The sequence below is a fragment of the Amblyraja radiata genome, chromosome 18, assembly GCF_010909765.2.
Source record: "Amblyraja radiata isolate CabotCenter1 chromosome 18, sAmbRad1.1.pri, whole genome shotgun sequence".
NCBI lineage: Eukaryota > Metazoa > Chordata > Chondrichthyes > Rajiformes > Rajidae > Amblyraja > Amblyraja radiata.
In genome coordinates, this window is record NC_045973.1 from 107124 (window position 1) to 119466 (window position 12343).

The 12343-nt window shown below is 41.3% G+C and overlaps 1 protein-coding gene across 8 annotated transcripts in view; it reads right to left on the reverse strand.

The window, feature by feature from the left end:
* Positions 1-487: 487 nt before the first annotated feature.
* Positions 488-12343, reverse strand: part of wnk2 (WNK lysine deficient protein kinase 2) — a 150555-nt gene continuing 138699 nt past the window's right edge. For 7 of the 8 annotated variants that reach the window (XM_033036529.1, XM_033036526.1, XM_033036524.1 and 4 more), the window contains 3 exons: positions 4493-4534; positions 3866-4140; positions 488-996 (listed from right to left, as the gene is read on the reverse strand). In XM_033036529.1, coding sequence (XP_032892420.1) covers positions 643-996; positions 3866-4140; positions 4493-4534 — 671 coding nt within the window. In that variant the 3' untranslated portion in view covers positions 488-642. The remainder of the gene's footprint in view (positions 997-3865; positions 4141-4492; positions 4535-12343) is intronic. The other variant, XM_033036525.1, reaches the window with a different exon arrangement.

Genomic DNA, 12343 nt, shown 5'->3' on the forward strand with positions numbered 1-12343 from the left:
ATTCCACGGGTATGTGATAATAAGCCCCTGGAAAAGGGAGAACTAGCAGCATTTAGTTATTTTCATGTGGCAAAGACAGTAAAGCAACATATTCATTGTTCATGTGCAGATAGCTAAGTTACCCAATAGACATCTTGTAAACCATCTAGCCTTTCTTAAATAAACTAAAACATGTCCAACAGACCACAGTATAAACTTAAAAAAACCCTCGCAAACATTTCTTCCCAGTGAACACTGAAAAGCATAATTCAAGGCACTGAACTCCTGCAGGCTTATTAAATATATCTCAAGATCCATTCAAGTAATGCAACTTAACATTTAGTGTTAATTAAATATATAAAGCAAAATATAAAGTGTCTGAATTGCAAGACAAATGCAACTATGACCCAAGAACTATCAAGCTATCAGCAACTTTGTGAAAATATTTCACTGTGATTGCTCAATGCTGCATATGGCCGTGTGCACCAGCAAGCCCAGTCTGGTTGCCAATAATATTCACCAGCAAGCCCAGTCTGGTTGCCAATAATATTCAGCTTCCATCTTATCTTTCATTTTGTATGTACACAGAAAGCAGTTAAATCAAACTCTTCCCAAAAATTATTTTCCCCGTGCCCTTATTATTTCAGATTCTTCATCACAAAGCTAAGTAGTCCTCATGTTGGGCCCAGATGGGTTTATAATGGGTTTCTGGAGTGGTACTGGAAACATCTGTAGGCCCCCTTTGTTGAGAGATGGAAATGAAGAAATCCCTTGAGTATTTAACAGTCCAGGCTGCAATGCTGAACTTGAGAGACCTTGCCAGTGTACACCATATATTGTTGTTGGGATGACTCCACCATACTGACACAGAGGCAGCACGTAAGCAGGCAATGGACCAGGGATAGGAGCAGCTGACACTCCTGCTGGTATTGTTGAATTCCCTGGTCCTAAAGCAGCTGCTGCTGGACATGTCACCGGAGCAGAACATTTTCTCATCTTCCCTGCTGCAGATCTTCCCTAAAATGAGATCAAAATGTTACAAATGTATTTGATAAACCGGCATAGAACATAAACAGTACAACCCTTCGGCCCACTAAGTCTGTGCCAAACATGTTGCCACGACCAACTCTTATTTACCTGCACATGATCCATATCCCTCCATTCCCTGTGTCTATTCAAAATTCTCTTAAATGCCACTATTGTAGCTGCCTTCAGCACTGCGATCCAGGCAACCACCAACCTTTGTAAAAAAACTTGCCTCGCACATCGCCTTTCAACTTTGCCCCCCCGTGCACTAAATCAATGCCCTCTAGTATTTAATATTAGAGTACATAGTATTAAATATGGAGAAAATATTCTCACTGTACCCCATCTATGCCTCTCACAATTTTATATACTTCTACCGGGTCCCCCTCACATTCCAGCATTCCAGAGAAAACAATCCAAGTCTATCTATCCTCTCCCTGTAGCTGATTATCCCCTAATCCACACATCCACTTTAATGAACGGTTTCCTGTAATGGGGTGACCAGAACTGCATGCAATACTCCAATATACGGCTTGACCAAAGTTCTATACAGCCGCATCACGACGTCCTGACACTCAATGCCCCAACCATTGAAACCTTAACCCTCTTGATCACTCTATCTACTTGTGTTGCCACTTTCAGGGAAGTATGGACGTGGGCCCCCAAGATCCCTCTGTACATCAATGCTCTTAAGGGTCTGGTCATTAAGAGTGCATTTTCCTCTTACATTTGACCTTGCACCACCTCACACTTGCTCGGGTTAAACTCCATCTGCCATTTCAGAGGCTAATATCCATCCCACTGGATACAATGACAGTCTTACTCAGTCTACAACCCCAACAATCTACGTGTCATCTATAAACCTACTAACCAATTTGTCTATGTTCATTTATAAATCTAATAAACAGCAGAGGTCCCAGCACAGATCTCTACTGATCAAGGATCTCCAGCCTGAATATTGTCCTTCCACCACAACCCTCTATCAGTAAGACAGTTCTGAATCTATACAACCAAGTCACTGTTAAACCCGTGCATTTTAATCTTCTGGATCAGCCTACCACGAGGAACGTTATGAAATGCTATAATGATATAATAGGGGCGCCGCACGTTTGGTAGCCCCGCCAACAGTCTGTCTGTTTTTCGTCTTTTTTTAAATTTTTAGTGTGTTTTAAAAGTTTGTGTAAATGTCCATTTGTTTTATGTGGGGGAGGGGAGGGGGTCAGGGAAAACTTTTTTTATCAGTCTCTTACCTTGCCGGAGATGCGATTGTTTTCCGGGTCGTATCTCTGGTCACTCTTCGGCCTAACATCGATGGAATTGGAGGCCTCCTCGGACTGACCTTGGGCCCCACCGCGGGGCATGGACTTAACATCGGAGCTGATCCCTTGCCAGGGATCGCTCCAACCGCGGCCTGCGGACTTTCCATCGGGTGCTCGCAGTCTCGGGAGAGGCCGAGTCGGAAGCTCCAACGACACAGAGCTTCCACTAGCCCCAACCCAGGGTCCGATTGCCGGCACGGGGGAGCTGACATCCCCCCAATGTGGTGGGTCCAAACACCACTGGCTACGGGAGTCAAGATCGTCCCTTCAACGGAGGGCTCGAGGCCCCCGACCGGGGTAGAGCAAAGAAGGGGAGAGATTGAACTTTTTTTCACCTTCCATCAGTGCAGAATGTGGAGGAGCCACTGTGGTGGATGTTTATGTTAAAATTTATTTTGTGTGTTCCGTTGCTTTTTATTTGTATGACTGACTTGGCAAATGAAATTCTTCGTATGTTGCAAAATATACTTGGCTAATAATGTATTATTGTGAATGTGATGATGATATGATTTCAGTACATTTAGAACAAAAAGTACATGAATAAAACACAGGTCAGATACACATAATTTAGCAAATACAAAGTAAAATAAGGATGCTGGTTAATATCCCTGAGATACAGCTTCAAGACTACTGCTAAACGTATTATTCTGAGATAGAAGGTTATCAGTTATCATCAAAAGTGCATTAATATTTTAGGTCATAAGGTCATATGACAGAAGCAGAATTAGGCCATTCAGCCCATCAAGTTTACTTTGCCATTCAATCATGGCTGATCGATCTCTCCCATAGAAACATAGAAAATAGGTGCAGGAGTAGGCCATTCGGCCCTTCGAGCCTGCACCGCCATTCAATATGATCATGGCTGATCATCCAACTCAGTATCCTGTACCTGCATTCTCTCCATACCCCCTGATCCCTTTAGCCACAAGGGCCACATCTAACTCCCTCTTAAATATAGCCAATGAACTGGCCTCAACTACCTTCTGCGGCAGAGAATTCCAGAGATTCACCACTCTGTGTGAAAAAAGTTTTCCTCATCTCGGTCCTAAAAGATTTCCCCCTTATCCTTAAACTGTGACCCCTTGTTCTGGACTTCCCCAACATCGGGAACAATCTTCCTGCATCTAGCCTGTCCAACCCCTTAAGAATTTTGTAAGTTTCTATAAGATCCCCCCTCAATCTTCTAAATTCTAGCGAGTACAAACCGAGTCTATCCAGTCTGTCTTCGTATGAAAGTCCTGACATCCCAGGAATCATTCTGGTGAACCTTCTCTGTACTCCCTCTATGGCAAGATTAGTCCCGACAGATTAGTCAATACAAATGTTTAATAGATTTTTCTCCATGAATAAATTAGTTTAGTTTATTGTCATATGTACCATGGTACAGTGAAAAGCTTTTGTTATTTAAATACAACATGAATAAGTTTTATTACATTTATATTAAATCATCTTTACCTTGGTGTTTCATACCTAAATTTTTAGTCAAACATTCACTATAATTTGATAACATGAAACGAAGATGCAAATCTCTTTACACTCACATCAGGTTGGGAGAGTTTCTGCCTGACCCCCACATCAAATCTATGCTGGTTCTGCTTTAATTGATTTAAGGAAGGCTTGAATTGTGCCGCTCCCACTGTTTCTTTGGTCCAGTCATCTACAAGTTTGTGCAGGTCATCTGTAAAAGTTCCCTTCTTGTTGTTACTGTTGTTGGTTTGAGAGGGTTGTGGAGGTGATTGCTCTTGTTGAGGCTGGGACTGGTGTTGGTTCAAGACCCGCTGCACTGAATGACTTGTACTACTGCTACTTGAAGACCCTGGGGGTGAAAGAAAAATAAATGCATAATTCCAATTTGCTTATCTTTTGTAAACACAACTGCAAATAAATATTTAGTTGCTAAAACAAACTGAAGAAATCAATGTTAGAGGATATATACAAATTTTCTATGTTTTCAATGTTAGAGGACAATGTTGGTACAAATTAAATTCACATGTCCCTATTGCATACACATCAGCAGAAGCACATGCAATTATATCGAGGCAAAGCAAACAATTCACCAGTGATGCGTAAATCTACCTTAAAATATAAAACAAGCTCCACAGTAAATCAAGAACTAATTTCTAACAAATGTAATGTTCAAGCTATGTATAGAGAAGTTGGATAGTTACTACTGCGATCTTTGCCAAGGCATAGCCGTTTCAGGGTCGACCCTAAAAAGTAAAATGATACAAGAAAGACAGTTAGGCTTTAAACTATTGGAGTCAGCGGAAAAGGTCAGATGATGCAGTACAAAGTCATTAAATTGACTAAAAAAAGTGGTCAAAATGTTGAATTAACAGGCTGACCTTGTTGCTCAATTAAAAAAGTAATACAATTCACTGTGCAGCCACACCATCAATGTTTTCATCCATGACCTCTGAAGGTTGCACATAGTCCTTGTTTCTCTTTCCACGTTAAAGTTTATATATTTGTTGCATATTTAAATGTTTCATTTTTTTCCCCATTAAATAAAAAAATTACTACTTTTGCAGAAAATAAAAGATTGTAAAAGTTTTCAAATGAAAATGAATATGCAAATTTTCTAATATAAAATTGTACAAAATTACAACCTCAAAAATTGATCAGCCCGTCAAATAATTTAAATTAAATTAAAATAAAGTATATTAAAATTATTTTCCCAACAGACTAGAAAATAATCCCAAACTAATTGGTCAGTTAGTGAATAAATAAAATGCACAAACTTTATTGGCTAATTTAGGTTGCCAGAATTAAGGATGATTTAAATGGTCTGACTGCACATAAATGTAACATTTATTCTTATAAAGATATATTGTTCTGCAGGTCTGTAGCCATTCTATATCAATGGGCAGAAGTCACTACTCTAAGCGTACAAACCTTAACAATCAAGTTCCATTTCCATTAATAATACACGAGAAAAAGTCGTGGGAAGAAATGCCTACTAGGATAGACTCATTTCTTGCACATGCCAAAAATGCCCCTCTTCTCCTCAAATGGTTCCATGCAGCACATTATGCTGGCATAAAATGTCACAAATATTAAAATAATAATTCAAAAAATCATTTTTGTACACTAACTTGATCTACAAATAAATAATAAGATGATGTATAACCGATGAATGTGAGATGAATTGACAGCAAAGTCAAATTAGGAAGGTTGAGGTGGGAAAACAATTCCCAATTCCAGCCTCAAGCAACCCAATACAAAGAGATCCTCCCCTATAATTAAAAAAAAAAGATTTTGCTGTCATAACAACGTTAAAATTATCTGGTTTTAACATCATTAGGGGTAACCAACTTCTGGATATTTACAGATGAGATCCTGAGTTTATTAGTGTTCTGCATGTGTGTAATGCTTTTTCCACAGAAACAGATGAGAATTTAAAATGCATGGATCAGTTGCAGTAAATATACTGCAGTTTTGTTATATATTAGGGATTTTTTTTAAAGGGGCTATTAAAGCAAATTTTGAAAAACTTTTCCCAAAATATACTATTTTATATTTATGTAGAAACAAACAACTGCAAATGCTAATTTATATCAAAGATGGACACCGAGTGCTGGAGTAACTAATTAGGTCAGGCAGCATCTCTGAAGAAAAAGGATGGGTGACGTTTCGGGTAGGGACCATGGTCAGGTCGGATCTGGACCTGAAATGTCACCCATCCTTATTCTCCAGAAATGCTGCCTGACCCGCTGTTACTCCAGCACTCTGTGAAACGTCACCTGTCCATGTTCTCCACAGATGCTGCCTGACCCGCTGAGTTACTCCAGCACTCTGTGAAACGTCACCTATCCATGTACTCCACAGATGCTGCCTGACCCGCTGTTACTCCAGCACTCTGTGAAACGTCACCTGTCCATGTTCTCCACAGATGCTGCCTGACCCGCTAAGTTACTCCAGCACTCTGTGAAACGTCACCTATCCATGTTCTCCACTGATGCTCTGTGTTCAATTTTACATTCATTCCAATTCCTTCAACATTCATTTTTTATTCTTCCATGCTATTGGCTGTTCATGCACCTCGACAGCAACATTGCTGGTTGCCAGGCACTTCACTGAATAAATGCCTCACAGCAAGTGTCATAGAAAAAGGCACAGATAATGCTATATCTTTGCCACTGATCCGAAAATACTGAGCATTAGATAATAGTTTCACCTTAAACCCTATCCTCAACTTGGTAGAAAATGCACTGGTAGTTTTTATGAGTCATAACATATTGTTAATTTATGGAGAACTTTATATCTGGCTCTGCGGCATCTGAACTAGTTGTGCTCAATCCTAAGGGCATACACTGAGATACAGGGTAGTCACACCCAGCAATGGACAAAAGAAAAACAACAATATTTGAAAGTTAGGTATGTTTGACACCGTGCACAAGTTCAGATTTCAGAATCGTCTGTAGCACAGAAACAAGACTTTTGACCTTACAGCTTTGCAACTTTCCAATCAATTTGGTGCCTTCTTCCTCACATTTATTTTTCTCTTAAGTGCATTTTAACTAATAACTATGATTATTGATAGAACAGTACAGCATAGACCCTTCGGCCCACAATGTCTGTGCCAAAATGATGGCAAGATAAATTAATCTTATCTGCCTCCACGTGATCCATATCCCTCCATTCCCAGCATATCCATATGCCTATCTAACAGCCTCTTAATTGCCACTATCGTATCTGCCTCCATCACCAACCTTGCCCGCACACCTCCATTAAACTTTGCCCCTCTCACCTTAAAGCTATGACCCTCTAGTCTTTTTGATATTTCCATCCTGGGAAAAAGGATGTCTAGCCTATCTATGCCCCTCATCATTCTATATAATTTTATTAGGTCTCCCAACAGCTTCCGATATTCCAAAGGGAACAATGCAAGTTTGTAAAATTTTTCATTGTAACTAATACTCCCTAATCCAAGATGCATTCTGGTAAACTTCTGCTGCACCATCTCCAAAGCCTCCATAACTTTCCCGAATGGGGGCGACTAGAACTGCATGCAAAACATCAAATGCTACCTAACCAAAGTTTTATAGAGCTGTATCATGACTCTCTGACTCTTATTCTCCTTATGGTAGCTTGTTCCACATTCTAACTACTCTTAAGATGAAGAAATGTGTCCTGAATTCCCTCATTGATTAATGATGGCTCTGGGACTGCCCTGAAATGAACATTACTTCACCTTCTTCAGCACTACTTTGGAACGTATGACGACTTATTTCCATTCCTGTGTTGAGAGTTTTGGGGTTACTAAGGAGACCAATGCGAGAACAGCACTCTTCAGTGGCTGACAGGGAGAGCAGACAGATGTTGTTGAGGTAGTCCACTCTTATCTCCTCTTATGTAGGGCCTATTTACACCTTATGCCAATTCATGTTCTCAACACCATTACGAAAGCTCCTTCTCCATTTTGAACCATATGTCGAAGATTCTTGAAGTCAGTGGGAAATGCATTTCTTCAAGATGTGCCGTTGAGCACATGTTGAACACTGAGTCAGCAGCTCTACCAGCTGCACCACTCTGCCACCCTCTTGCATCCTGCATGATGAAGAATAATGGGCAAGCCATTTAGAACGGAGATGAGGAAACACTTTTTCACACAGAGACTTGTGAGTCTGTGGAATTCTCTGCCACAGAAGGCGGTGGAGGCCGGTTCTCTGGATACTTTCAAGAGAGAGCTAATAGGGCTCTTAAAGATAGCGGAGTCAGGAGAAGGCAGGAACGGGGTACTGATTGTGGATGATCAGCCATGATCACATTGAATGGCGGTGCTGGCTCGAAGGGCCGAATGGCCTACTCCTGCACCTATTGTCTTTGCCACATTTGCCTCCGGAACCATAACAGGATCTCATGAATAATACATTCAAAGCAATGTGTAAGAAACAGGAGTAAGGTGAATACTATGCAAACACAAATAACAATATCCCAGCAATGAAGCGTACAAATGTGTAATGAATGGAGAACGGCTCACTTTGGTGGCGAGATCATGCATTATTGTGATTCATATAAAAGACCAGAGAAATTCTAACAAAAACACATGGCAGCAGTCAGGGTATTGAGTATAGAAGTTGTAGCAGTCAGGGTATTGAGTATAGAAGTTGGGATGTTATGTTACAGTTGTACAAGACATTAGTGAGGCCACATTTGGCGTATTGTGTCAGTTTGGGCCACCCTGCTATGGGGGAGATGTTGTTAAGCTGGAGAGTGTGTAGAGAAGTTTTACAAATATGTTGCCAGGCCTCGAGGGCTTGAGCTGTAGGGAGAGGTTGGTCAGGTTAGGACTTTATTCCTTGGAGTGCAGGTGCATCAGGGGTGATCATATAGAGGTATATAAGATTATCAGAACAGTAGAGAGTAGATGCACACAGTTTTTTATTCAGAGTAGAATAAAGAACCAGGTGACACAGGTTTAAGCTGAGAGGGGAACTATTTAATAGGGATCTGAGGGGTAATTTTTTCACACAGAGGATAGTGGGTATAGGAAATGAGTCGTCAGAGAAGATAGTTAAACCAGACATTATAACAACATTAAAAAACTAATTGGACAGGTACTTGAAAAGGTTTGGAGTGTTATGGGCCAAACGTGGGCAGGTGGGACGTGTAGATGGGCAGCTTGGTTGTCAAGGGCAAGTCTGGTACCGTGATGTATGACTCTATATTCAAAAGACATTCTAACATTCTGAACATTACTAAAACATCTGAGGGTACTGTATACAAGGATGTTTCTCAATTGTTCCAATATCTAATAATGGAACCTGCATATATCAACTCGAATCACTGCATAGTTTGAAACAACGATATTCTAAACCCAAATTCAAATTGAAATAAAGCATACAGGTAGATAAGAGAAGCCACTGCTAATTAACAATTATAGATAATACTGGAAATTCAAAGATCAAATCACTTAATCACAGTTCCTTCTCTGTTCTTTTTTAAATCTTTACATATTAAATTGAGAAGTTATCATTACAGGATGATTTAATATGTCAATAGAATAAGACATGGTATTCACAAGAATGCTTCACCAAACAAGGTAATACATGAGACATGGATAATTGTTCTACAATGTAAGAAAAATCTACAATATTTGTACGTTCTGCATGCTATTGTTGAGCAGCACAATTCTTTGGTTGCATCTGCAGTGTAGACCTGACAGATTGAGATCAGCACATTTGGCAGCACCTTTAAGCATTAATTCTGTTGATAATATATTGAAAATCAGAATGGACGAAACAAGGACATTTGTTCCTGAACCATACTATGTGACGTTCATGAAAGGCAGAAGTAGAATAATTGGCAAAGTCTTATAGAATCTCCTCATTTAATCATTTCTGTAGGGCAACATTTCAGACTATCACACAGGAATCTGTGGCAATGAAGCACATTTTTATTATTACACAAACTGCAATTTAAATTTACAGGAAAAGACTGACTGTATTCAGTATTCAGTATTTACTTTAATGTCATTTTAACTGAGTACTTACATACACAGATGAAACAAAAAAAATTGTTTCTCAATCAGTTCCTATCAGTGCGGTTAATAAAAACAGAATAAATACACATAGCTTTAAAAATTAAAATTACCATATCTAAAATAGGCCTAAAAATTGAAATAAAAACAGATATTCAGACCGAACAGTGGCTTTGCTTTGCCAGGTGCCTAGCTGTCAAAGTATGGGCGAGGTTAGATGTGTTGGTGTATGAAATATGGGGAGGGGACACGGTCCATTAACCAGTCTTATTGCCTGTGGGAAGAAGCTGTGGAGCATCCTGCTGGTTTTGCAGCTGATGCTCCTGTACCTCTTCCCAGATGGCAGAATGGAGAAGATGTGGTGTGATGGGTGGTAGGGGTCCTTAATAATGGAGATGCCTCTGCTGATGCTCCGCTTCTTATAGATCTCCAACAGGAAAGGGAGTGGGGCACCAATGATCCTGCTGGCTGTCTTCACTATCCTGTTAAGTTGGTTTTGTTCATAAGCCTTACAGCTCCCAAACCAGGAAGTGATGCCGTAGGTCAATATACTCTCGATGGTGCCCCTGTAGAAGGTCCTTAGATGAACAGTAGGGAGACCTGCTTTCCTTAGTCTCCGGAGAGGGTGGAGCCGCTGCTGAGCTCTTTTGATGACTGCTGTGGTGTTGATCGTAGAGGTCAGGTCATCCGGCAGGTGAAGTCCCAAGAACTTCACACTGCTGACCCTCTCCACAGCAGCTCCATCAATATGCAGCGGAGTGTGATGGTGTTTTCCAGCCCTCCTGAAATCGATCACCATTTCCTTTGTCTTTTCCACATTGAGGGTGAGATTGTGGGATCTGCACCACTCTGTGAGCAGCTCCACCTCCATCCTGTATGCCGACTCATTGTTGTCACTGATGAGACCCACCACTGTTGTGTCATCAGCGAACTTATTGATATAATTATTGCTGAGTCTGGCAGTACAGTCATGAGTAAGCAGACTGAACAGCAGGGGGCTTAGGACACATCCTTGGGGTGAGCCAGTGCTCACAGCGATGGTTCTTGATGTCCGACTGCCCACCCTGACTGTCTGCTGCCGTTGTGTCAAAAAGTGAAGGACCCAGTTGCAAGTGCCAGTGTCCACCTTCAACAGCTTCAGCTTTTCCACCAGCTGCTGTGGGATGATTGTGTTAAAAGCGGAGCTGAAGTCTATGAAGAGGATCCTGGCATAGGTATTCTTCCAGTCGAGATGTGATAGTGCGAGGTTGAGTGTTGTAGAGACTGCGTCCTCTGTGGACCGGTTGGCTCTGTAAGCGAACTGCAGTGGGTCCAGGTCGGCAGGGAGACAATTTTTAATGTGCTGCATGACCAGCTGCTCAAAACACTTCATTAGTATGGGTGTGAGAGCCACTGGACGAAAGTCATTGATACAAGCTGGGTTGGGCTTCTTCAGGGCGGGGACGATGGTGGCACTTTTGAGACAGTTGGGCACTACTGCCTGGCTGAGTGAGATGTTAAAAATGTCTGTAAAGACATCTTTTAGTTGCTCAGCACAATCCCTTAAAACGCGTCCAGGGATGTTATCCGGCCCTGCAGCTTTGTATGGATTGATGCTGGCAAGGCCTTAACTCCGGCTGTGGACAGCCTGAGTGACTGACTGGTCGCTGGCAGGAGTGCTTGTATCTGGGTGGTATTTTTAACCTCAAAATGTGCGTAAAACTCGTTCAGTTCATCTGGTATTTTAAGATAATGACCATTCACGTGTAATAAAGGGAAACATTCAAAATATGAAGTGCAAATTTATCAATTAAAAATGTGAAAGATGTAGTGTTCTGTTGAAATAAACATCACATGCAAAAGGGACAAGAGGGTGATCACGATGGGATCCCCAGAAGGGTGAGCGAGGAAGGCCGATGTAGAGGCCCCAGAGAAGGGGAGCATAAATAGGGGGTAGGGGTGGTTGGGGTGTCTTCAGAGAGGAATGGGGGGGACAGGTGTGGGCCCCAGAAGGGAGGCAGGGGGCGGGGGGGGGGGAGGTGAAGGGCTGGGTGGATGCCCCCAGACAGGAGGCGGGGAAAGGGCCGGGTGGGGACTCCAGAGAAGGGGAGGTGGGCAGTGGGATCTGCCAGAGGGGGAGGAAGAAGAAGCGTGATAAGAAAGTATTATTAGTTATATTTAGAAGGAACAATATCTCTTGGAAATTAACTTTGCATTATTTATTTCTAAACTCATAAAGAATCCAAAATATTTTCCAGAAGTAATTACCGCACCAGAAAATTGAACACTAATGGAAGCACTTTTTTGCTAATCGTCAGTATGTGAATCTCGGACTACTTACTGAAAACAGAGCGAGCTTGCCAGCATTTTAAATGTAATCAACCACCATTGTCATCTTTTTTTCTCAGATCCCTTTCACAAACATACACTTGGATCTCTCCAGCTCTTTGTGACAGAGCCTGTTTAATTTCTAACTTTGTACAATTCTGATCAAAGCTTATTTACCAGAAACATCATGTTTTTCTCTGTGCAATGATGCTTCCTCACCTGCTGAGAT